A 27,187-nucleotide genomic window follows, 5' to 3' on the forward strand; every position below is an offset into this window, starting at 1 on the left:
TGTATATGTAATTTTGTATGAATTTTGAAACAAAATTTCACCAAAAAATCGTTCCAGCATTGGTACTTTTACCTTAGTTATCATTATTAAGCAAAAAAATTTGTTTAAAGCAGTGGTTTTAGATACGTTCTCAAATCTTATAAAAATTGTTCCAAAATACTCATTTTCCACACACTATAACAACAAAATGATTAATTAACCATGATTTTACCTTTAAGCTGTATGTTATTTTTTTAAACTTATTGAAAATAATTAATCATAAACAACATTTAAAATATTTTTTTTAATTAGTGTTGTGATCCATTAAGTCTTAAAATCATTTCTTGTACGTTTAAATATTGGACTGTGAATAATTAGATTGAAATTGTAAAATTATCCGATTGATGTATTTAAATGTATTTTCAAGTCAAACTTATAACCGAATCCGTTCGACTACTTATACAACGTTACGAGGGCAACCTACAGTAGGTAGTCATATAAGTTATATTACCTTATTCAGAACGTTTTTTTTTATTTTTCTTCAAATATATCAAAATCTACAGCTAATAATTAGCTAATAATTAGCCTTAAATAATATTTGAATGCAAAAATTTTAAAATATTGTAGTTGGGCATCCTTAAAAAATCTAAATAAAATTTTTTTAATCAAGTTTCAATTATCAATTTAAATCGTAATTTTAATTTGAAAGTGTGAACAACGAAACTTAAATAACCAAGAATTTAAAAATTTAGAATTTGTTCCACTTCATAAATTTTAATACAAATTGAACAGATAACTACATTTTTCTACCTCGGGCATTTTTGTGGGTCGGGTGTACCCTCGGTAGAAAATATAGGATTCGCCACATAAGTGTCATCGCTCCGCGGCTACCTTACGTCCCTCGGGTTGCAAAATAGCCCCAGAGACGATGGCACTTATCCGACGAAAACTACCATTATTTAACTTGCATTAAAAAAAAAAGATTTATTGATTGTTTTAGGGAATTAGACACAGTTGTTGATGTTTACTTTCAAGTTATTATTTGATAATAATAATAATCCACCTTAAGGATAATAAGTATATTTGTGGAGATTATATTCAAGTTGACGGTAATTTTTAATATTCATTTATCATAATTATTTCAATAATAGTATACACAAAGTTCCACATCGTACACATTGACTTTTACATTCTTAAGTTTATTTCTTTATTTTAGAAATAACAAACACGAATAATCGTCGTGATACTTACATTTATAACTTATATACTAAAACGATTACTATGAGCGAAGTACATAAAAATGGCGATTAGAGCAATGTAGAAAATAACTACTTATGGTTTTTTGCTATATATGCATCTTTTCTCGCCTTACAAGTGTCTGTACTGAGGTTTAGTGATATTGCTATTTAGTATCTATTTACATAAACATCCAGTCAGTAATGTACAATTAGTGATATTGCTATTTAGTATCTATTTACACAAATATCCAGTCAGTAATGTACAACAGTATAAAATTTTTACAAGTTCACACGTAACAATTTGTCTTATCTCTATTTTAATATACTATAATTTATTACTATTTAAGTAGTTTGTATTATTAATGTTTATACATCATAGGAATGCATAATATATGTGTTGCCGATTTGTGGCGATTATATCTAAATTATTAATTTTATTTTTACAAGTGTCCTTCGTCAATCGTATCGCACCGGGATTTTGTGTGTGTATGCGCGCGCGCGTGCGTGTGTGTGTGGTACAGTTGAGGAGAGACGAGTCGTATACATGCGGGGATAGGTTGCATGAGAGGAATAGGAGAGGAAAGAGAATGAGAGGAGTAGGAGGGGAAAGGGAAACAGAGGAGTAGGAGGGGAAAGGGAAACAGAGGAGTAGGAGAGGAAAGGGAAACAGAGGAGTAGGAGAGGAAAGGGAAACAGAGGAGTAGGAGAGGAAAGGGAAACAGAGGAGTAGGAGAGGAAAGGGAAACAGAGGAGTAGGAGAGGAAAGGGAAACAGAGGAGTAGGAGGGAACAGAATGAGAGGAGTAGGAGGGGAAAAAGAGAGATATATCTACGACTCGTGAGGACTGAGGAGAGACCAGGGGTCTGATCGGGGCATTCGATATCTCGCTTAAGTAAGCAGTTTTTTCGATAATCCCTATAAAATAACCAAAAATAGCGATAGTGCGCATGCGTAGTTTAGGGGTTATCGAAAAAATGGCTTACTTAAGCGTGATATTGAATGCCCCGGTCAGACCCCAAGCGGCTTTCGATATCTCGCAAAAGTCAGTATTTTTTTCGATAATTCTTATACTGCGCATGCGCACAACCATAATTTTATGTAAATTATCGAAAAAAATACTGACTTTTGCGAGATATCGAAGGTCGTGATAGAGCCCCAGAGACGATTAACTGTACATAAACACACGCGCGCGTACACATACACAAAATTAAACCCGGCACGATACGATTAACAAAAGACACTTGTAAAAATAAAATTAATAATTTAGGTAATCGCTACAAATCGGCAACACATACATTATGTATTCATACGATGTATAAACATCAATAATACAAACTAAATAAATAGTAATTGATCCGATATAGAGATTTGTGCAGAGAGTGGGCCGCGACCTTAGAGAATATATTCTCTAAGGCCGCGACTATTGCTAGCAGCGAAGGAAAGGACGATTCATTTTAACAGAGCCTTTTTGAGGGAAGGCCTTATGAGGGAAGGATGTATAGGCCTTGTGTACCATGGAGATGTCCGGCTGTTTGTGGTTTTTCTGAATAGCAAAAAATAAAAAAATGTCAAAAAATTAAAAAACTATGCAATAAAAGGTAGGATAAAAATTTTTTAATAATTATATGAATAAAATAAACCATTCTTTAATTTTCTTAAACCTCGTTTCATAGAGATTTACCATTAAGAAAATTAAAGAAATTAAGAGTAAGTTTTGTAAACACAAGTACTTACTCTATTATATTTTAAACAGAAAAGTCAGAGTAAATTAGTCTGACTTTTCTTATATAGAAAATAAAAAAATCATAGATGAATCCATCACGGAGAAATTCAGTTACAGCTAAAGACGGTGCAGTGCTGCTGGTGAAAACAGCGTGCGTGGTGAGAGCGCAAAACAACGTGCGCAAACAGTAAAAAAAACGGTGCAAACGCGCACGTGATTTTGAGTTACAGATAAACGCTCTTTTCCCGTGCAAGCCACTGGAATTTCGACTGAGTGGCTCCTGTATAGTTCGACACTTTTTTATTAATGCCTAACTATGTAACTTACATGCATGTATGCGTATTAGTTTTATAGATAATTTCTCTGAAGTCGTATTTTGATTTTGGAAACTGGTTTTAGTAAAAATTTTTAAAAAATTTGGAGTCGGTATAACAAACGACTAGTCGGTAAACAGGGAAATTGCTGTAACAGGCTGCCAGCAAAAACTAGTCATTTGTTATACTTACTCGAAATTTTTTACCAAAATCAATTTCTGACATTAAAATGCGACTTCAGAGTTTAGTTTCATTGCAAACAAGGTGTCTGCTGTACGGAATGCAAGAAAAAAAAAATATTGATCTCTATCAATTTGAATTGAATCGCCCGCCGAAGCTTTGACTGGCAGTCTCCAGATTGCAGGTTTCCCACTTGCCGTACTTTGATTCGCAAACCGCGAAGTTTAAATTCTTAAATTTTTTAATGACAAATAAACATAAAGTATGATTTTAAGATTGTTCAATAGTTGTTAATATGATAGTTGTTTATCATTATATTTTTATTTTATGGTTATGGTTGTTCCTCGTGTTTTAATACGATAAATTACTTCAAGAATTCAAACTTCGCGGTTTGCGAATCAAGGTACGGTGAGTGTACGGGCACCCTAAGGTAAAAGCACCAGTACGTGAACACTTCCTAAAATTGCACCAGTAGATTGAACAGCTTGAATAAACTATTTTCAATTTAAGTGGATAAAAAAAAAATGTTTCTAACATCCTTTGATCGTTCTTTAGATAAAACAAAATTTATATTTCAGTAAGTCTTTATACTCAACGAGAAAAAAATAATTTATTCGTGCAACTTGTATGAGGTGGCTTGTGAGACTGTTCAGGTACTGGTACCATTAGGTTTTACCTATGCCCAGTACTTGAACACATAAAAACGATTGAAATCACTGTTAATCAATAATAATAGTATGTCAAGCCAGTCGTTATAGTTTTCATAATATGTTACCAATGAAATTAGAAAGAAATTTTTCGATTTGGTTATTTGCAATACATAATAAAAATAGAAATCAGTAGAAGGCAGCTAACATAACCTCTCTCCCATTTAATTAATATGGGATGTTCAAGTACTCGGTCAAAAATACGTATCGGTACCGATACCTGAACACACTGTTCATCTACTGGGTCATTAGTAAAAAAACTTTAAAATTAATTTATTAATTGTACACATGACCTAGAAAAACTTTTTTGTTTTTTTTTTAAAGGAAAAAATATAAACTTACTGGTGCAATGACTGTTTTGTTGTTATGCAAATCAGAAATTCAATAAAAATGAGAAAACAAAGACTTTATGGAAAAAGTGTTCACGTACTGGTGCTTTTACCTTACCGTTTTTTTTCGTACCTGTCTGCGAACGTTGTTTTGCGCTCCCATCACGCACGCTGTTTTTGCCAGAAGCACCTTTAGCTGCACCACCTTTAGCTGTGACCGAATTTCTCCGTGTGCACGTAAAATTAATTTTTTACTTAACAACATAAAAGTAGCTTATTAGTTTCAATTCTTTGACTTGAATTTTATCAAAATTAATATTAATAATTTAGAAATTCAATTATAGTTAACCACGTTAAAAAATGTGTAACTAAAAGTACATAAATGTACACAAATTATAATAATAAATTAAAGTGCTTGGTGGAAATGATGTGCGTCTATGATAGTGTTCACATAAAAAATTACATCTTTCCTCGTATATAGTTAACAGCTGAGCAATCTTGGTATTTCGTTCAAAGTATTTTTGTAGAAAACTCGTTAGCTCTTAACAATTAAGCTGAAACTTTACGTGTAGTTAGTTGTTGCTAAGTCAAAAAATAAGAAAATTAGTCGCAGCGACAACTTGAGTCCATAATACTCTCTTTCAAATTCAATGATTATCATTATTGAGCATACTCGTGTCCAAAGAACCAAGTCGGGCAGGATCCTTGGACTTGCGAAAACGGCTCGTTCATCGTGCCGGTTAATTAAGTTGACAAAAGCACTACGCGATCAATGAGTACTACTGCTCTGACGTCATTTTTATGGCGTCAAATTTATTTAGATTACAAAGAGGTGAGAGAAAAGATACGTCATTGTACGTAACACTCTGTCACATTATAAATTTACAAAGTATTTTTTTAGAAAACTCGTTAGCTCTTTTAAATTAAGCTGAAGCTTTACTTGTAAAGTTTTGAAAGATAAAGTAAAATCTAATAAATGCAGCTGATCACTGCGACATTACAATGATTCCTCAAAGGCAGCCATCATGTCACTCTGCATATTCATGTCGATTTGTCCAGCCATCTGAAAGAGAAATAAAAAAAACCACGATTTTATGGTGGATGCCGCTTCGAAAAAGAGAAGAAAATAATAAAAAAAAAAAAAACAAAAAAAAAACGATGCTCTGAAGGGAGTTTTGGTACATTGGTTTGCCTCATATGGGCGATCGTAAGTGCCGAAACAACTGCCGAGCAGTGCAATGCGGTTACCGGTCTGGAGTAACGGCACGATCTACCTAAGGGCATTGTGGTAATTGGATGGAGAAGAGATTTGTTGCTCTTGATTTTACGTAATACCATTGACGCTTATGTATGCTTTACATAAAAAATATTGACACGTATCTGTGATCAAAAATTTGTTCGACATGATGTGTATATTTTTCATGTTTCTCAATGACATTTTTCTTATCAAAACTTTGGACACCACAACATTCTCCGTTCGATACCATGTCAAACTAATTTTCAAATCAAATTCCTATCATATACATTTGTATATCAAGTTAAATGAAAATAATGGAAAAAGACTGCAAAAAGTAAGCGGTCCTTGAAAAGAGAAAAAAAAAAAAAACTTGGAAAAATAATAAGCTCTTAACAATGAAAATTTCACGTAACTTGGTTTAAAGAGATGTTTTTAAGTCGCTTGTATCAAAAGCTATAGGGATAAAAAACATCTGAAACCAGCACAAAAGGATAAAAGAAGGAAAAGGAAAAGTGAGGGGATGATGGTAGACGGTGTAATTGTTGAGTGACTCACCGCTTCACGTCGTCGTCGTTCCTGCTCCCTCAACCTATGGCGTTCACGTTCGCGTTCAGACTTTCCCTGACTAGCCGAATGGCTGGGACTATTGCTATCGGTCTCCTCTTTGTTGACCGGGTCACGTCGTGGCGTCGATATCGACGAGGCCGGCGACGCGCTTAACGGAGAATTAGTCTTGCGCGCCCTTTCCAGAGCAGCCTCCTCTCCTTCCTTCTGACGGCGCTCATGTTCTTGGCGTAATCGCTCGCGTTCCGCCTGCTCCTTTTGCTGACGTTCAAGAAGCGCTCGTTGCTACAAGAATTCAATCAACATTCAAGCACGAATACTTTGCTAAAACGACAAGCAAAACGTGTTTCAGATGATTTTACCCTGTCCTGTTTTTCCTTGGCTTGCTTTTTGAACTGCTGGAAAGCCTCGCTCGAGTTTTTCGTACTCGTTGCCGCTACCGTATGCGGACTTGAGGCTCGAGCTAACGAAGTCCAGGACGAGTGATTGAGCTTTGGCTGCTGATCAGTGATCTAAAACATCAATGATCGCGTTAACCGAGAGTATCTAGTTTTATTGTAAAAATTAATGCTTTTTTTTTTTTTTTTTTAACATTCGTACCTTGTTATTTTTAAATGCCGAAGCGAAGTTTGAGGTAGTATTTTTCGATTCAGCCTGGGCGTTATGCTGTTTATCTGGTAATAATTGCGAGGTGGCGTGGTTGCTTATCGGTGGTATCCCTAGAGCAGTCATTTCTTCAAAAAATGTCCCGGCTACAGTGACGAGGTGACAAATTAGTGATTGTGTTAGTAATGCAAAATGATTGTTAGTCACATAATTTTATACACAAGTGCTGGGTGCCAGTGATTACGATACACGCATGCATAAAAACAACGGATAATCAGTAAATTAGCCACACGGGCATGCAATGGTCGAATGAAAAATGCGCCCAACGTTTGGAAATAAAATTTCACGAAACGACGCATGAATGTTATGTATTTCGGGAGAATGAAATTTTTCAACACATACAATGCTCCTACGCATTAAAAATTATCTGTCGCTATTAATTAAATGCAGGTACCGCCAAGTACCACTAAATTCAAGTACGTACATAGGCCAAAGCTCATTTAAGCAAAGCAAAGCTAAGATTGAGGAATAGAAAGAGAGAGAGAGATAGAGAGAGAGAGAGAAGTAAAATAATATAACGAACAAAAGAGAGAAAGAGAGAAAATCGTCTCGGAGAGGATCAACGACGACGACGGCAACGACGACAAGGACCTACCATCGATCTTCTGATGCATCTGCTGTTGCTGTTGGCTCATAGCCGCAGCCGCCGCGGCCTTGTCGCTCTTTTTCTGCTGCATCTGCAGCTGCTGCTGAATCTGCATGGGCATGACTCTCGAGTGCGGATCAAAGATCGAGCCGATGCCCATGTTAAGGTTCATATTGAGGCCGGGCATGCCGCCGTTGTTGTTGTTGAGCATGCCACCACCACTACCACCACCACCGGGTGGTGAGCTGTCCTGTCTCTTCATGCCCGAGATGCCGTTCGAGTGTTGCTGCTGATGGTGAATCGAAGCTGCCATCGAGGTCGGTGTTATGTGGTTGTTTTGAAGGCCGAGCGGCGAGGTGACGCCCATCAGGCACTCGAGCTGCATTTGGCTTTGCATCATGTGCGAGATGCTCTGGTGGCCCAAATTCATGGCCGCGTTGATGTTAAGATTACCGAGGTTCAAGTTCGAACCAAGGCTGGACATCATGCTCTTCATGTCGCTGGACAGTAAACTCGACATGCTGGCGTTGGTGTTGTTGGCTGGCTGGTGGGCCATCGATTGGAGCATCGACAGGTGAGATTGGTGTTGCTGCTGCTGTTGATGCTGCTGATGATCCTTCTTCGAGGTGACCATTGATAGATTCGAGGCAAGGGACTGATCGAGTGATGGGTGTGGCGTCGTTGTTGGTACCGATGCTGTTTGTTTAGTTTTTTTTGCGTTGCGAAACGAGGAAAAGTGCGACAAGTTAGATGTTTGTGGGATCGGTGAATTTTTTTCTTTTTTTTTTTTTTTGTATATTTATAAGTGTGTCATGTTAGCAGATGTGAGCGAAAACGTTTCTTCCATTGGGATAAGGTGTTTTTTTTGTTTTTTTTTTTTTTGTTTTTTTTTCAACTCCGAGCATCGAACAGTGCAACAATTGCAATGAAAGTGAGTGTGGTGATAGTTTTTTTGTGCAACAACATTGGGCTCACAGTTTGATCGGTTCAGGAAATTGGTGAGACGCTTCAGTAAGTACTACTTCTAGCTTGCATTAAGTGAATGTAAAAATGATATCTTTGTATTAAACTGAAAGTTGATGCGTTTCGAAATTTGGCTATTGGCTGTTTGTTCTCGTTTTATGTGAAAATTTTGACATTTTGTCGCAAATATATATCTTGTAATTCAAGCCAAGACATTGTTACAAGATGTTGTATAAAAGTTATTGAGTTTCGATCTCTTTGCAGGTGAGTTTAATTTATATACGGCGAAGTTCAACGATACTTTTTCGCCCGCGTCTGCTAATAACACAAATAATTGCAGCATCAAAAAAATGAGCCAAAAACAGTGCGTGTGGCTCAGTTATCGCTAATCTGCGCTCTTTGTATTGGTAAATGAAGCAAACGAAACATACGTTTTTTTTTCTCGATTTTTACTTACGTTATTAAATAAATATTGTAATTTTCAAATGTTAAACAAAATAAAGCAACAACTTGAAAAAATTTTAGAATCAACAAAGTTATGATGAGGCAATTCATGATTCAAAGAAAAAAAAAAATTATAATAATCTTTTACATTGCGAAAATTTCTTGAACAAATTCATCTGATAATGAACGTGTCACATGCATGAAGGCAAATTAATTAAATTTTGTCTAAATCTATAAAAAAACTATCAAACATGCAATAGTGAAATAATAACCAACTAAGATACACGAAAAATTTAAGTTATATAACAATAGCTCGATGAATGTACAAAATTTTTTTTTGTTTATTTTAATAAACTAATCATAAGTAATGCTGATGAAAAATTAAAAAAAAGAAGCATAAAGTAAACGAAAAAGCATAATAGCACTACAGCGTTAGAAAATTTTTTGATTATTTATAAAAAAAAAAAAAAAAAAGGTTTCCAATGAATATTGATAATTTTGTTTTTCTGTACAAAACTTTTTCATAAAATGCGTTACCTGTCGTCCATATTTATTCATTCTTCGGCAAAATGTCTAAAAAGCGCAGATTTAACGATAACTGAAGATCATTGTTCAAGAATCGAAAACGACCAGTTCTCTAATGTTCAACGATAAATGTAGACGCACGCGACTTACCGATCGCCATTGAAATTATCGTACCGTAATTTATTTTTTGTATATACATCAACAACAATATCAACAAAAACTGCAATCATACAAAACGATTGGCCGATCGACGAGCGTCTACATGCATTGTTCAAGAAAAGTAACCGATCGAAGCGAGTTGCGCGAGCTCGGATTGCTACGCGCGACGACTCGATCGCAAAATATCAAAATCCAATAATCGAAGCAATACCTAGAGGATTGAAAGACTGGAGCAAATCCGATTGCTGCTGCTGACCAACAATACTGCTGGTAGAATCGTGCTGTTGCTGCGGCTGCTGCTGTTGTTGGTGTTGACTACCAAGGGAGGTCGCGACACCGGCAAAGGAGCTAATCGGCGCCGGAGCGACCGTCTGCGCCACGATAGACGACGTCACGGGAGGTGGCTGTTGTTGCTGCTGAGCAACGCTAACTGCCACCGGAGGCGTTAGCCTGGCCGGGGTTGCTGTCGTCGTGGCATTGGCCAAGCTTTGGCTCGACGGGATCGACGACGGCAGCGTTTGTTGCTGCGAAGTACTCGTCTGCAACGCCGTTGGCGGTACAATTGGAGTCTTTTTAACGGGGGCAGCTGTGGCTAGGGACGAGGGCCGCGACGGTTGGGCCGGCATCGAGACGTGAGCCAGTGGCGTCGCCATCACTGCTGGAGTTACGGCGGCCGGTGTTGCAGAGCTCGCGCTCAGTGGCGCTACGACTGCTGGCTGTTGTTGCTGCTGACTGCTATTACTGCTGTTGCCGGTCATCTTGCCGTGAGACTCGGATGTGTTCAGATCTGCGTTTCGTCGGAATTTCCAGCGTGAATATTGTGTTTTTGTGTGAAAAAAAAGGGGGGGGGAGGGATAACTCGAAGCCAGAAAAAATCGGTAGAGAGCAGCTTTTTCGTCGTTGAGGTTCACGAGAATCGAGTGTACAGCCATTATTCACGTAATAAATCACAACTACATTTTAATTATGATTTCCTATAATAGATCTACACATCTTACTACTACATGTTCGTCATTTGTTTTTTGTAGTGCGGTTATTTCAAACTCAAGTGAAAATTATACTTTTTTTTTATTTCAAAATTATGATTTGTCCAAATAAAAACTATTACTTTGACACTAGTGAAACACAATCGTTATAGAATGGTGAGGGAATTTTTTACTATGAAAAATATCTGCAGGTCATGAAGCCATGAAATAAAATTTTTAATAATTTTATTATTTCAAAATCCAGACAATGTTAAGAACACTCTTGGCATCTAGTAAAGCTGGGCTTTTTTTTGGAAATACTGGGTCTACTGTTTTTTTCTAGCTTCGTTAAGTATTCAAATGTTCGAGAAAAAGAAGCCTACAATTGAAAAGTGATGAATACTTGAACGCAGTTTATCGAGCTTACTTCGCGCAAAACTATAGAGTTAAAATTAACATAGATCTTGACCAATTGCCATAATGATAGTTACACAAAGAAATGAATGAAGAAAAAAAAAAATGTACAACTGACAAAACAATGTTTTTTTTTTAAATATTTCGAAAATGTTTGCAACATCGTCGAATCATTTTTGCATTTAAAGTTAAAAGATGTATCTCGAATGTTTCAAGAAATGGAAAGAAATGGAGAAAAATTACAATGGACTGTGAACTTAAGCATGAAAGATTAAAAAAAAAAAAAAAAATTGTAATTTAAATTTAGTATGAATAACCACTTAATAATTATTAGCGAGTTACTAAATTTATAAATGCATTACGATGTATATTTAACTAAAAAGTCAATTATAATTTGAAAATAAAGTTGTTTTGACTAAAGTCTTAAATATGTGTACTCTAGATTGACTGGCTATACAATTTTTATAAACTTTTAAACTTAAACAATAACTCATTTTTACTATAATTTCTTTAAAAACCAATATATACTAAGTTAAAAAAAATATAGCATGTTTAATAGTGTAGAAATCATTTTGTTTTGCCAAGATGAACGTTTTCTCAATAACAAGTATTGACAAAGCTGACATCTAAACAAAACTTGATTTTTGTGATTGTGTCCTTAGTAAAATAAAAATGTGTTAAAAGTTTATAAAATCAATTAAAACATTTTTTCAGAAAAATGAAAGTTTTTTATTTTTTTTCATTTATACATTTTATTTTTTTATTTACAATGCACAACATTCAAATTATAACATTAATAAATAGACTAAAGTATAAGTTTTTACAAATGTCACATTGCGACTAAGCATAAAAATTTGTAAACAAGATTTAAATCTTTAGTCAAACTAACTAACCTTTCAAATTGATTACTTAAATACTTGATAAACTTTGCAAATGATCAAATAATCATTAAAATTATATTTTGTAAATAAAAAAAAAAAATATATATATTTGAAGAGATCTTTCTATATGTTAGAAGTACTTTGTGATAATATATAATATACTCTATATTGAATACTTCTAATGTTAATGTTTTAAAAAAACTTTAAAATTCATAGATTTTAAAAAAAATCCAATAAAACTTTTAATAAATATATCTTAAAATGAAACTCAGAACAACAACTGAAAACAGCACAAAACATATATAGGAATGTATGACTGGGAGCTTGCATAATTTATTAATTGAAAGATATTGTAGTTAAACTACTGAAACTTTTTAAATATTAATTTTGAATTATAAAAAAGTATGTATAAAATAAATATTTAAACATAAAACCGATTTAGAGTTTTTTTTTTATAGAAAATATTATTTGTTACGTATAATTACTGGAAAATTTAAACAATATGTTATAATTTAAGATGACTAAAAAAATTTTTGTTTTTTTTAAATATGTATTGTTTCAATGGCTTCAAAGTGTTTTCATATAAAAAAATTGTTATAAAGCTTGGGAGTTATAGTTTGAACAAAGAGTATCGTAAATAATATAGTAATTATTTATAAATAATGATGATTTCACTTAAAAATCGTTTGTGGTATGTACACCATAAAAGTAATAAACTTCCTTTACAAGGTTAAAAAGTAGGGATGCGTTACAAGTTTAAATAAAACATTATAAAAATTATCGTGCAAGCTCCCTCTTAAGTTTTCTCGACATTCATGTAAAAAACATTTTTCGAATTTTTAGAGATGATTAGTGATGATAAAAAAAAAGAGTAACAATTTTACATTCAATGTTAAAATACTAAAAAAGATATTTAGGTCTAAGAACGCAATAATTAGTCATGGCTACTATTAATTAGTTGAATCGACAATCTGTTCATTGTTTTCTTTATATCAAGCAAAGTCATTTTTTATACCTTGATCAGCGGGATTATTGCTAGGCTGCGCAATGGCGGTAGCCTTCGATGCTGGTCCCGTTGAGTTGGATGACGCTTGACTATTCAACATCATATTGCCAGTATGATTTAAGTTTGTTGCCTGCGCAGGGTCGTAAATTCTCATCAAAAAATGTGGTTTTTACTTGTTAGACGAGTAAAAACATCATACAATTTTATTTGGCAGTGAATACGCGGTAGAGACTTGGAGAGTTAGAAAATTGAATGAAAAAATATATCAAGTCCGTCAGTTAGATCACTGAATTCTTTTATACAAACAACAATTAATGAAGATGAAAAAAAAAGTATAAAATATTTTTTAATAATTGGTACAAAAAACGTATAAGGTACCTCCTTGAAACAAATTTTCAAATTAACTCTAGTTTTGTATATTTTGTAACTATTCAAGCATTTCTTCTTCATAATTAAAATTTTACTTTTGAAGTTCAATATCGATACTATGAAATAATTTTGTTGACAAAAATTTAATGGTGGTTGATGCATATCCTATGTAAAACATCACTATGCATTGTGTTCTGTCTTCGAGAACAGATCTCTACACCTTGGATTATATGTCATTTCAATAAATCAAGTGAATTTCATAAGGGGAATTAAATGTTTGATTTAATGTGTACCATTCTGGGATGGCAGTGGACGATAATCTTTTTTTTTCAAAGCTTGTGTCCTGATTTTTTTTGTTTACAAAAAAATTTTAAGAACTTATTTATCATCCACTGTTCATCATGGGTAGGAAATTATTTTGTAAGTGTTTCAAAAGGGTACCTTTTAACCTTTACCTCAATAGATACAAAACTTTTTCAAATTGAGTATCTTAATTCATAATAAACAATAAAATCTGCAAATTAAAAGAAAGAAAACAATAATTAAAAAATTCAATGCAAAAATATTTCATGTAGGAATCAATGGTTATTGTAAATCATAAAATAACTTATTCATGAAATTGGATTTCCTCTAAATCTCTTTTGATTTTGCGAGGAAAAAGGGCGAAATCTAGCAGGCTTAACCTACCGTTGTGACAGTGCTAGGAGGTGTTGGCGTCGCTGTGGGAGCCACTGGCGTAGCACCAGGAGGCATTTTCTTTGCCTTTTTACGAGGCGGTCTGCTGCCTGCATTTTCTGTAAATTCAATGTTAACGCGCTACTTAGCGAAAACATCTCTTTTTTTTCGAGAAATAAGTCTCGTTCAAATTAGACAATGTTTCTATATTTTTTTTTCTTTTCTTTTTTTTTTAGTAGTAGAGTGCTGAAACTACTGTGTTACTTGAGAGGATACCAACCAACAATGACAAGTATACATACAATGTCATTAAAAATGAAGTAATATAAATGCCAGTTAAAAGGTAAATAAGTAAAAATTAAAAAGATATGTATTTTCTAATAGATTTTTATTTATATACTTATGTTATAATTATATCACTGTGTACAACATATTAATTCGTATTTCTCAAATGTATGATTTTCTCACGAACTTTCATCTCGTTATTTTTTTTTTTTTTTTTTTTAATTTGACTTCTACACTATTTTATCATTTTTTATCCCTTTTATTTTTCTATTAAAAAATCTGATGCTCAGAACAATATTTTCTTTTTTTCCTTCTATCGCTCGATATTCTTTACAGTAATATTCAATTCTGTGTCAGTTATTCGCCTACAATTGCGTTTTTTTTTTTTTTTTTTTTTTTTTTTTTTGATTTACGTGTAATATTTATACGTGTATGATTGTGTTAAATTGATGCCAGAGGCACATTAACACATACACATACACAGGCATGCGCAGACACTGAAAATTTTGACACATATATTCAAGTATATGTATGCTTAATTCACAATTCAAACGCTCCCTTACTTAACTAATCAGGCGCTCTTTTGATCTCCTTGACAAGGACGATCGACCGTTTAGTTTACTCTATTAATTATAAGTGACAGTAATCCGTGACAACATTATCGATAGGATAATTGTAAGATTAAAAGTGATAGTGAATAAAAAAAAATAATCATTCGCACATTTTAATTATCCTGTGCCCTCTACAAAACCAACAAAATGTTGGCAAATACAATTATTTCTTCTGTATAGCATGAACAAAAAGGTCATAAAAGCTAGTATAAAAGAATTGATAATTTTTTTTTTTAACCAGTGTTGTATGATGCACTACTTTAATAGAACATAGTGATCAATGCTAATAGTAAATAAAAATTACGTAATAGAAAGAAAACTCTAAATAATTCATGTATACTAGCTTTTATGACCAATGTATAAAAATAACACACGCACACACAAGTGATAAATGCGCCTGTAGATGACGTTTATTCCTTTTTTTTACAAGAGTAATAAAAACAACAACTACACATATATTAAATATTTAGTAACTCCAATATTTAAAAAAAATCAAAACAAGGAAATTACTTTATAGTCACAGGGTTAATATATACAGCTATTACTGAGATCGATATCAAGACATTCTGCTTGACGTTGTATTTAATTAAAACAAATGTTGGGAAAAAAAAATTAACAATGGAAAAATGAGGTCAAGCAGGGTTTCTTGTTTTTTCTAAGGCTTTTAAAATAAAACGCGCAAATACCCTACAAACTCATGATTGAGATGTATAGAAATTATGAATTTTCTTAATCATTATTAAAAGAAAAATCAAAATTTCTAGGCACTTCTTGATAATGTACATTTTTAGATGATTTTTTTTTTCTGTTACTATATTTATTTAACCTTTACAATTATAAAAAATATAGCATTTACACATTTTTACAAGTTTTTGTAAATTTTACACAAGTGTACTAAAATTTTATTTTAATGTATCAATATATCCAATTGTAAAGGTTATTACACGGAGTATTTTAAAAGTTTTATATTAAAATATATATCATTTTTTATTAGGCTGTAATACCATTTTCAAAGAATATTAGAAGATTTTAATGAGTTAAAAAAAACCCTGCATTAAAAATAATAATAAACAAAAAGTTTATCTTAGGTCGTACAAAACACGAAAGGGACAAGTTTGATGTCGATTGAGTTGTATCGCGTTGAAATTGTGTATTGATCAATTAAAAATTTAGTTTTTAGGCACGACTGATATTTAGGAGTGCCTTACATTTTTGCCAGAACAAAAAGTGTAAGTATCCTTAAAACTTATTGTTTTTGCGTAAAAAAAGTTTTGGTAAAAAATAATTGCGATCGCGGACCTCAGTGTTAGGGGTGTGTGTATGTATGTAAAAAAGTTGGAAACCTTGCCGATTTTAAACCATCACGTTATACATAAAACACGAAACTCTCTGGAAAATTTCAGCACAATCTGACAAAAACTGCAAGAGTTAGTCAAAAAACTTGAACTCACAGAAACGAGGTGTTGACAAGATTAAAAAAGTTAACATGATTCAAAATATGGAAAAAGCTGTGAAGCCAGTCAAAAAAGGAACGTCAACCTACGCTGCTAATCAAAATTTCACTACACCTTATGCTACTTTACTCAAGAGTAAAAGGCATTTACCCTATTAATTTCAAACGAGGTCCAAGCAATATTTTAGATAGTAATGAAGAAAAAGAACTGGTGGAATGGATTTTACAGTTGAGTAAAACTGTATTTCCAGTCACTAAACAGCTGTTGTATGACATAGTGGAAAATATTGTCATTAAAACTAGAAAAGAAACATGTTTTAAGAAAAGACCATCCAAACACTGGTACTCAGCTTTTTGAGGAGACATTCAGAAACATATACTGAAACGTTTGCTCTGGATTTTGTCAGATTTTGGCTCATTTTTTCAAATAAAAGATCATAGTTTCATGAAGTTGATTCTTATTTAGCATCCAGAGGACTTGACAAAAATTTTAATATGGATGAGTTCAGTGGAGATGAGAAATAATTGCATTATTTAATCTATATACTTAAAATAATCAAAAAGTTTATGGACCGAACGGTATGAATAAATTTTGAATAAGTTCTGCGTTCGTAATATGTATTGGAAATTGACCGTAATTATAATATTCGAATTAAGTATATAGATTAAATAATGCAATTATTTCTATATTTTTTAATTACAGTAATGCAAGGAAGAACTGGAAAACACAAGGAAGATGAAAAAAGTTATGGCATTTCCTAAAGTTTTGGAACAAGTATAAAGAATATATATTACATAAATATACGCACAAGCCATTTACGTGATTTTGTACATGATAAATTTAGAAAAAGATTTAATATAAAAAAAATTATAAGGTGGTATTCGTCGAGCATTATAAAATTCTTAATTGTAGAAAATACCGGTATTACATACGGTAACGTAGAAAAAAAAGAGTGAGAAAATTTGTGAAAAATGTTTAATTTTACAACGGGCTCACAATTTTTTAAAACAAACGACGGATTTAGAAATAAAGTAAAAAAAACTCTCTCTCCTTCGCTATATATGTATGTTTTTTTATACATTGGATTATACAATGGAAATACTTGAACGACAAAAAGGAAAAAAATTTTGTATTTAACTTTATTAAAATCGTTAAAAGAAGCACACGACGAAGCTTAGCGGAGTGCAATCAATGTGTTTGGAAGCCAGTGCAGGTTTCATTGACGCCTTTTAAATACACTGACGACTGTACACTACTACTTTTCTACTCGACTGTCCCTTCCACCTCTGCACTTAAGATAAAAATTGCACATTCTCACACTGGGAAAAAATTCGGAGTGCCGATCTTCATCTAAGCTACGGTACGAGTGAACAATAGGGGACGTATCAAACACGCGAATTGTGGCAAAATACTTAGCTTTAAGTAGAAAATTCAAGTTTTTACATAGGAAGAATGTTGTGCTTACGTCCTCGAAATCAGGGAAGAAACGTCGACTTTAGCCGGGAGGGTCGCGGTGAAAATTAATTTTACTGGCTAGGTAAAATTGTAAGCCACGTAAGTACAAATTAGAGATCTATAAATGCTGGACCTACTGAAAATAATGATTTTTCACTATACTGCGCCGAAAGAAGGTTTGGTGAAAAAAATTACACGCACCACGCTTGTATATGTTAGATATATAAATTACGCTAATGTTGCGCAAATGCGTTATTCAACCTCCAACATATACAACGCGTCGCAACACCGAAACATACATATATAAACAGAGGATTATAAAGTTGAGTTTTCACTCACTGTAACAAAAGAATTTCAACGGAGAGCTTAACAGGACGATAGAGTGAGTGAAACTTCAACGTGGGACAGAAAATAGATAATCACGATAACTACACACGTTCATGTGATTAATCAAAAAGATTGAATTGAAAAGAGTCATTTTAATAGGAAGTACACATGACTCAGTTAAGACTTCATATGTTCATACTTTTTTTTTTATTATAGAATATGATGGACCACGTGATCCCTCAACGGATTTTAAACGTAATTTTCATATTAAAAAGAGTATTTAAAAAATATCAACGATAACTTCAAGAATATTCAAGTATAATTAAAAAAGTAGATGGGCTTTTACGTATCATAACAATTATGATGAATACAATTAATGAGATGTCACATAATTTTTTGTGTGAATAATTTAAAAAATTCAGTTTTCATACAAAATACAATTTTATACAAAGTAAAATTGTTCTAAAAAACCCCACTACAAGAATGTGAAGATTTTTTTGTCAAGTCCACCGTTATAATTTACATTAAATTTCGAGGACTAAGATTTTAAAACTAAAAGGGAAGTAAAAATCACATTTATAAAAATAGATTAATATTAACTGTTGTCAAAATTAAAAAAAAAAAATTAATTTTAATAATATACTTATTTGCGTTAAGCATTTATGTTTTCTGTGTCACCCTAGCATAGAATAACACAAAAAGTGGTATAAAAATACATAAAAATGATGTAAATGATATAAAAGTATCAAGTAATAAAATAAAATCACGAATCCATTTGTCGATAATTTGTGAAAAAATATAAAATTTACTTGGATATAACGTTAGGTCTTCCATTTAAGGCATGACCAATCCAGGGTTTGACAGAGTAGAAAGTGTAATTTTAACATTCGCAACGTTGTCACGTATCAGCTATTTATGTGTTGCTCGAAACTCGACAACAGCCTTTGATTGGAAGTATACTGTGTACAACCCTTTTTGCTTCCTATTGTGCAGATTACAGATACTGAAAGTTTATCAAACGTGTATTTTAAAAAATCAATTATTTAGGATTTCGCGATCGAAAAGATTTTAGTTGGAGATTGAATGACATTATTTATATTTTTTTTAAATCTCGTAGGATACGAGCAACACATAAATAGCTATTTACGCACCTAGTAAGCGAGATTAAGAATGTCGCAGATTTCACATGAATAAACGGTTAATGTGAAATCTAGGGCATTTCTCAACCTCCGAAAGTGGTGCGTATACTATTTTACGTCTCCTGGTGCTCGGTAAGTAAAAATTACCGCCCGCTACAGATCACCAGTGACGTAAAGACCTTTTTATATCAACTTATACCAACTACCATAAATGGCTATTATTTTATACTATTTATAAATCATTTATGTATATATAACACTGTAAATAAATCTGGCATGGCATTATATGTATATTAGGTGGTATCCTCTAAACACAGTCTGCACTCCACTAGCTTACCATGTTCTTACCGTAACATGTCAAGTTTTTTTTTAAGTTTTTTGTTCTTTTTGAATCGTTCATTACAAATACCAATTAAACTAATTTAAAAAATAAAGTTGGGAAGGCTCGACAAGCTTCATGGTGCCCTGAACTTGTGGATAATGGACAAAGTCATATTATTGCAGTAGACATGAATGATTTTCATGCATAGATTTTATTTCCATGATTTCAATACACTAACATCATGAAATTATTCAATTATTTTCTCCGGTACGATTTTTTGTGTGTCTTCCGATATTTAGTTAAAATAAAGTTGGGAGGACCCGACAAGCTTCATTAAAATGTTTTTAGTGTATTGAAATCATGGAAATAAAATCTATGCATGAAAATCATTCATGTCTACTGCAATAATATGACTACATGCAGACGAATGCACAAAATACATCATGAAATTATTCAATTATTTTCTCCGGTACGATTTTTTGTGTGTCTTCCGATATTTAGTTAAAATAAAGTTGGGAGGACCCGACAAGCTTCATTAAAATGTTTTATTTTGTGCATTCGTCTGCATGTAGATTTATGGTAAAAAATACAGTTCATAATACCGCGTGATTTTTCTTTATGACCATCGGCTTCCCATCTCTAATTTATTTACATTTACTACAATTATATTGCCGTTTTTATTTTATTTTATTTTTGAAGTCAAACGCAGTCACCGAACCGAGAAGCATGTCATACTGTCTAAAGAGCGACCATTTTCGTGAAGCACCAAGGGCATAATCATTCTTGTACAGTGAGAACGTCGTTATTGGATGAAATGAATTTTTATGGACAATACTAATTTGTATGTTTGATATGTACCAACATGGTACTGTTTTGTTAATTATAATTACGTATAATAGAACAAAACATGGAAGAACACGACGATGAATGAAATAAATTAAAGCACATACGTATGTATATAATTAAGAATGGTAAGAGTTAATTGAAGGAGACGTGCGTAGTGTGTGATATATGCACAAACAATTTTTCTCCTCAAAGAGATAATCATAATTATGACACTACATATTAGCTATTTACAAAAATAGTTGCAATGATCACATGAAATGACCACTGTCAAGGTCTGCTTTGCAGTAAGACTTGCATTAATTTGAAAAAATACACTAGATGGAATAATAGATAGGACGGTTGGAAAATTTTGAGAGTTAACAGATTAGAAAAATACGTTGGAAGAACTGCAATACTGGTGAGTAATAAATTTTCTTCTCATACGAATCAATGCTTAGATACCGTAGAATAAAAAGCGACCGTTTTATATATATCCTTAGGGGGAAGGAAGAGTTTTACACTCGGTGTCACGAATTGTTTTAAAAGCAAACGACTTCTCAATGCGACTATGTAGTCATAAAAATTATTGTCGGTTAAGAGCAAACTAACATTTCTAAATTATTTTCGCGAAGACTCGGTGCGTACCGAACATTGTACAAGAATTATTCCGTGCCCTTCGTGTTTCATGAAATACAAGCGTTTTGTCAACACGCATTCAAGAGACCAAAGAAATTATCCGAGTCATTATTGTATTATTTTCATATCCATCACACTAACCTGCTTCGGAGTCACTGGAATCACTAGAACTCGACATTGAACTACTGCTGGAATCACTGTCACTACTGCTACTGCTGCTGGATGCTGACAATCTAGAAGGCCCACTAGCACCTCCAGAACCAACCACATCGACTGACTTACTACTGTCTTCTGTAACATAAGATGACGGAAGAAAAATTTAATTACGATTTATAAATATTGTGCATTATTTAAAAAAAAAAAAACATCTTTGTTAGCAACTTGTAACGAGTGCAGCAAAGGTGAGAAATTTACAAAAATAACATAGAAAATACTATGAATCTATTGCAATATTAACCTTTCTTCAGAGCCTTTTTGACATTTCCAAGCTGCCCTGTGACATCTTGCAGCCTTTTTTCCAGCTCTTGTTTTTTCTCTGCCATTTGTTCATCTTTGGATTTACCACTGACTTTTTTATCTATAATTAAAAACATTATAATATCAATTACAGTAATACAATTCGTTACGTTGATTTAATCGATATAAAAAATAAAAATAAAAAAAAAGGAATTAAGTTTTTAATTAAGTATACAAAGGATGCTTACGTGGCTTTTTTCGAAGGCAAGAGGCAACGTAGCTTTCGAGTTCTCTAAGTGTTGAAGGCTTCAACGTCTCAAAGTCGATCTCAATTTCGTCAGGATTGGAATCTCTCAACGACGGCTCTCGCGATTGTATGATATGAACAACGCGACCCAATTTGTCTCCCGGCAGTTTATTAATGTCCAAACTAAGCTGCCGCTTTTCGTCATAAGACATAGGCTTGGCATTATCCTCGTCTTCCGAGTCAAAAGCCGGGGCCGGCAAACTGGCAGCATTTTTCTTTTTCGTACCAGTTGAACGGCTATTAGCCTTCGGCCTCTTAGTCGCAGCGTTAGCCGCTGTCACACCCTTATTCGGACCCCTACCCTTTCCTTTTTGATTCTTGGCATTAACACCCACGACTGCGGCTGCGGCCGCAGCACTCGCCGCTGCTGCTGCCGCTGCAGCCGAGCTCGGAGGCAAGTGGTGACCTACGAGATTGGCATAAGGACCACCGTAATTAAAGTAGTGTGGGTAATAACTGTGTTGAGATGTTAAGTAAGAGTCTAGCGGAACAAAAAAAAAAAAAAGGTACAAAATAAAAAAAAAGTTAACAAAAGCAATAAAAATGTTAATGTTGATATGTATGTTCTCTTTCTCTCTCTCTCTCTTTCTTGATCAGCATCTGTTTAATTCTACTGAAACCAGTAGCGTTTCATTAATTTCAGTAGATATATTAGAGATCCTTTAACGATTTGTTCAAACTTTACGATCAAATCGCATTTTCCATGATAATGCAATAGCACAGGCATACGAGATGCCAAGCAAAATTTAGAAAAAAAAAAAAAAAAATTACCTGCTCCTAAAGAAACATTTTGTAGAGTAGCACCGACGCTGTCTGACACTCCTCGTAAAGCACTGCCAGATTTCATCAACTCCTTCATGGCACCGCTATGTCCACCTGCCATCAAATCCTTGCTGTTCATAAGCTTGGGCTTTTTGTCAAGCTTCTTCTTTTTGCCCTTCTTTTTGCCACTCTGCTCGACAAGTTTACGCATCTGTTCCTGCATTGCCTTTAACTCCAGCTGCAAGGCAACCAACTTTTGCGTTCTTTCCTCATCGGAATCATCCGTCTCGGACGTGTCTTCAGAGGGAGAACTGCTATTACTACTTTCTGACTGCTTCATACCCATCAAACTGGCTGTTGGCTCATCAGGAATCTTAGCGTACCTGTAAGAAAAATTGAGTACAATTGTAGATACTGTTCAAGTACTTTTTTACTTTAGGTATGATTTAATGATTACCTCATCTCAAAAACATCTTGGAGCTTCTTTGCCATGGCAACAACATCATGCTCTGGAGGATTGTATTTGTAACAATTTGTAAATATAAGCCGGACGTCAGCAGCAAACTCTGATGCTGAATTGTATTCTCTTTTGTCCAGTTTTGACTTAAGAGGAAAAATTATGAGTTTATTTTTCTGAATATCAGCAATATTATAAAACAAATTAACAAGTTAGAAACCTTAACAGTGCCGAGATCCATGGGTTTTTTAATAATTTCATGATAATCATGAAGGCCTAGGTGTTCTGCATCGACAGGTTTATAGAAAGGCCAGGCGTAACCCTGTAATGCAACATGAAACTTGAGCAATTGTTCATCAATATGGATATTTTAAAAACATCATGAGATTTTAGTACTTACAGAGTGCTTTTTCGAAAACAATTCCTTCAGGATCTCATTACACGATTTGAGAGAATCTGAAAGTTTGTCTTTCGACTTTCCAGTCACATGCTGAGGCTGAAATGAAAGTAATAAAAAAAATTAGAAATATCTGAAGGAAAAAATTTAGTTCTAAGTATTTTTGTTGTTTGAATTTGTATTAATATTAAGTGTTAGTTTGAAAATGTAATTGTTACATGATCTTTTACTGATTTTTCACCCATTTCTGAGTATCCAGGAAAAACTGATTTACTTAAGTTATGAAAATACTGGGATTAATAAAGTCACATGCTGTATTTAACAGTAGGTGAAGTAAAATTTTTCGATCCTAAATAGTAGATGTTAAGTGAATTATTTTTAAAATGTTCCCCCATATACATTTAAACCATCAGAATGCTTAAAAATATGCAGCAAACAAAATAATCGGCTTGGCTTTGTTCAATAATATGCAGTGAATCCATAAATCAAGCAACAGAACATAAAACATAACAGAACGCGAGAAAGCTTGAGATGATAAAAATGAATGTACCTGTTGGGCCATAGCTCCAATCATGGGCATGTTGGCTGGATGGAACGGTACCAGGCCGTCTTCTGCTGGCCTCGTTGGCTGAAACACCCCCATCAATCTCACTGTTAGTAATGTAGTGACATTGTCACATGTACATGTTTTGCACAATGATTTCAAAGTAACTCGGACTTATAGATGACTTTAGATGTAACTTCCATATTGAAATCATTTTTTTGGCATATCAAAGGCTTACACTTTTGACATTAGTATTTACGATATTAAACAAAAACATGTGTTAAACTTTACAAACTACACAGCTTACAAAACATCATATATTTCATATTTCTTGAAATATTTTAGTACTCAAAATCACATATATATTTCATCATTAATGATTAACTCATCGCAACGATCATGCAACCATGATAATTGATAATATTTCATGGTACGTAAAACGGATAGCAAAAAAGCTATGGGTGTATGCGACATTAGAGGCACTTGAGACTTACCTTCTTTACTTGTCTGCCGGATTCTCGCCTTGCCGGGATCTTGGCAATCTTTGAATCAATTGGAGCATAGATTGCGTCAAAAGCGTTTGATGTAGGTGTCGTTGTATCAGCCTTTCTCTTCACGCCTTTTTTGACTTTGGCGGGTTGTGAGGGAGGCATTACTGTCGCTATCGTAGGTACCTGTACACGATTTAAATAATTGTAGAATAAATACCAAACTATCTTTTACATTTTAAAAGTTCTCATTTTGATTAACTGTAGTTAAAAAATTAAAATCCGTTTAATGTATATCTCGCTCAAATCGTTTGGTCATCAACTTTCAATTTTGATTAAAACGTATCTTAGAAACAAACTTCTTTTTAATCGTTCTGTTTTTTGTACGATAATTAATAATCACGTCATCAACTTTCTTGGCTAAGCACTGTCGGAATGCTGAATATGTACTTGAACAAACGAATCGTCTTTGATTTCAGACATCACGATATTTAACTTAAATATGACCCCTGTATGATTACTCATAACAAAGAGCAAAAGTGACCATCAGTACCAACGCATTTTTTGTGCAATACAGACTGGATTAATGGGGTAGTATATTGTAACTATCTCAAAGTTCGTTTAGAATATTCTTCAAAATATTGTAAACGAGTTTTTAATTCAAACCCATGCACTAAAATAGTTTTGAAAAGGTATGCTTATCATTCAACTTAAAAAGTAAAAGTAGTACACTACGTCCGGCTCTTTTGAAGAACTACGTATTGGAAAACATATTAAATTCTCAAACTGGAAATAAATGCAATGCAAACAATAAAAAGGATGTCCAACACAACTACTAAGGGTGAATATGAAAAAATGAACGTACCGCATGATAATAGCCCAGACTAACCTGAGGCGGCACCACGGACGTGTCCATAGCCGACTGAGCATGGTAGCTCGTCGCCGGAGGCACGATCGGCGTTGGCAGGGAGTTGTGCCCCGTCATTGCCGTAACGCCGGGTATGGTCGGTGCTGGTCCCGGAAGTGGTGCTATCGTCGTGGCATTACTGCCAGGCATGGTAGGCGGCGCAAGCCCTTGGGACGTCAGACCGGCCACCGTAGGAATAGAACCGAGTGCGCCTGGTGCCTGCGTCAGGACTAAACTGTTGGGCAGGCTTGACGGAATCGTCGCCGTAGCCGAGGCTGGCCTTCCGCGATTCAGCGCGCCTCCAGGTAGCATGCCAACGGTACCGACACGGCCCAACGTGGGCTTTTTGCCCTTCGGGCCCTTCGGCATTGGCGGCTCTAGCTCGACCTCTTCCTTTGGCATTTGTGCAACTTTTGTTAGGAATAGCTTTTCTAAGGTTTGTGCCATGACCACGACGTCCTCGCCTGGCTTGTTGTACACATAGCAGTTTGTGAACATCGTGTTGAAGTCTTGAACACATTCTTTGCCACTCCAGTAATACTGGTTCTCTAGACGCTTTTTTATCGTACCCAGATCCATTGGTTGTTTGATAATTTTGTGGTAATCCTGAGACAAAGTGTTTCGTTTACATCTTTACGTCGGCATACGCCCGGGAGAATGTTTCAATGCGTTACGTCATACTCACGGGTAAATTGAGCTTTTTCGCGTCGACGGGCTGCTGAAAGGGCCACGCAAATTGGTGCTTCCATACTGGTTTGAGTACACCCTTTTGCAAGAATTGCAATTGATTTGTGTTTCGGCCAAGCCGATTTGGTGGTGGCACTACCGGTGGCTGCACAATGCCATTAACTGGCTCCACAACAGGCTCTTCCCGTGGAGGCGGCTCTTTCTGTGGAGCGGCTGGCGCCGTCGCGGTCTTGCCAGTAGCGCTCGTCTGCATCAAACGGCCCAAAACGAAATTCACATAAATTTATTTTGTTTAACGATATTTGGGATCATTCGTCTTTTGTATTATCCGAATTTTTACTAAATGTAATCTTACAGGTTGTGTTTTTGTGCTTTGATATTGCGTTACTGTGCATAATTGTGACATGTGCGATTTTTCAACTCAATTTAAGTAATGTTTTTCCATGTTTGTAGGATTTGAGTGTTTTGCTACTTAAAACTACTGTATTTGAAACTATCTACTTTTATGTCGAGGATAATACTTGTGCAGCAATTGATAGTATATCAATAGGTGGTACAATTAATGGTAATAGGAAGACAAGAAGGCAAATGTATCCTCGACATAATCTGAAACAGTCTGTAATCAATGAGATATCTCACCTTCGGTATATTACACAGCCTTTCTCGCTCCTCCACATCTAACTGCAATTCATACACACTCTATTCAGTCAAACAAAAAGAAAAACAAATAATTAACAAATGTACATGATCATCATCTAAGAAAAAAAGGACTATTAATTCTTATACGCTATTCTATATGATTACATCTATAAGCATTAACTAAAAGCAGATTATAAGCTAAATGTTAAAATAATTCCAAGATTGCTTTTACAAGTAATATTACTGAAATTACTTCTTCAAACGAGATTTTACCAAACCCTACTTAACAATTGCAATTGGGTGCTTTTTATTTTACTTTTGATTAAATGCAACAACTTGTACTCAAAGTAATTTTTTTGTAGTTCTATTTTTTTTTTTTTTACAAAAATAAAAATAATAAAGTAGCAGTATAGCAATTTGTGGTATACAACTTAAACTGGGATTTAAAAAAATGTATTGTGAGACAAGTGGATGCTCACCGAATTGTTCTGTGTAACAGAATCCACCTGCTGCATGTTGCTTTCGATTCTGAAACGGACCATTTCTATTAGAATTAAAAAAAAAT

General features: G+C 34.1%; 1 protein-coding gene across 10 annotated transcripts in view; it reads right to left on the bottom strand.

The window, feature by feature from the left end:
* Nucleotides 1-993: 993 nt before the first annotated feature.
* Nucleotides 994-27,187, bottom strand: part of LOC106647396 (uncharacterized) — a 39,438-nt gene continuing 13,244 nt past the window's right edge. For 7 of the 10 annotated variants that reach the window (XM_089594503.1, XM_089594515.1, XM_089594510.1 and 4 more), the window contains exons 3-24: nt 27,102-27,150; nt 26,623-26,682; nt 25,982-26,230; nt 25,255-25,902; nt 24,396-24,575; nt 23,908-23,985; nt 23,361-23,456; nt 23,181-23,282; nt 22,961-23,106; nt 22,513-22,886; nt 21,683-22,222; nt 21,436-21,555; nt 21,120-21,269; nt 13,937-14,043; nt 12,890-13,010; nt 9,826-10,401; nt 7,533-8,219; nt 6,872-7,023; nt 6,634-6,783; nt 6,263-6,556; nt 5,472-5,533; nt 994-2,760 (exon numbers count right to left, since the gene is read on the bottom strand). In XM_089594503.1, the coding sequence (XP_089450629.1) occupies nt 2,667-2,760; nt 5,472-5,533; nt 6,263-6,556; nt 6,634-6,783; nt 6,872-7,023; nt 7,533-8,219; nt 9,826-10,401; nt 12,890-13,010; nt 13,937-14,043; nt 21,120-21,269; nt 21,436-21,555; nt 21,683-22,222; nt 22,513-22,886; nt 22,961-23,106; nt 23,181-23,282; nt 23,361-23,456; nt 23,908-23,985; nt 24,396-24,575; nt 25,255-25,902; nt 25,982-26,230; nt 26,623-26,682; nt 27,102-27,150 (5,035 nt within the window). In that variant the 3' untranslated portion in view covers nt 994-2,666. The remainder of the gene's footprint in view (nt 2,761-5,471; nt 5,534-6,262; nt 6,557-6,633; nt 6,784-6,871; nt 7,024-7,532; nt 8,220-9,825; nt 10,402-12,889; nt 13,011-13,936; nt 14,044-21,119; nt 21,270-21,435; nt 21,556-21,682; nt 22,223-22,512; nt 22,887-22,960; nt 23,107-23,180; nt 23,283-23,360; nt 23,457-23,907; nt 23,986-24,395; nt 24,576-25,254; nt 25,903-25,981; nt 26,231-26,622; nt 26,683-27,101; nt 27,151-27,187) is intronic. The other 3 variants (XM_089594524.1, XM_089594548.1, XM_089594540.1) reach the window with 3 other exon arrangements.

The sequence above is a fragment of the Copidosoma floridanum genome, unplaced genomic scaffold, assembly GCF_036245765.1.
Source record: "Copidosoma floridanum isolate Cflo_tuat_1 unplaced genomic scaffold, Cflo_Japanese_pri ptg000001l, whole genome shotgun sequence".
Taxonomy (NCBI): Eukaryota; Metazoa; Arthropoda; class Insecta; order Hymenoptera; family Encyrtidae; genus Copidosoma; species Copidosoma floridanum.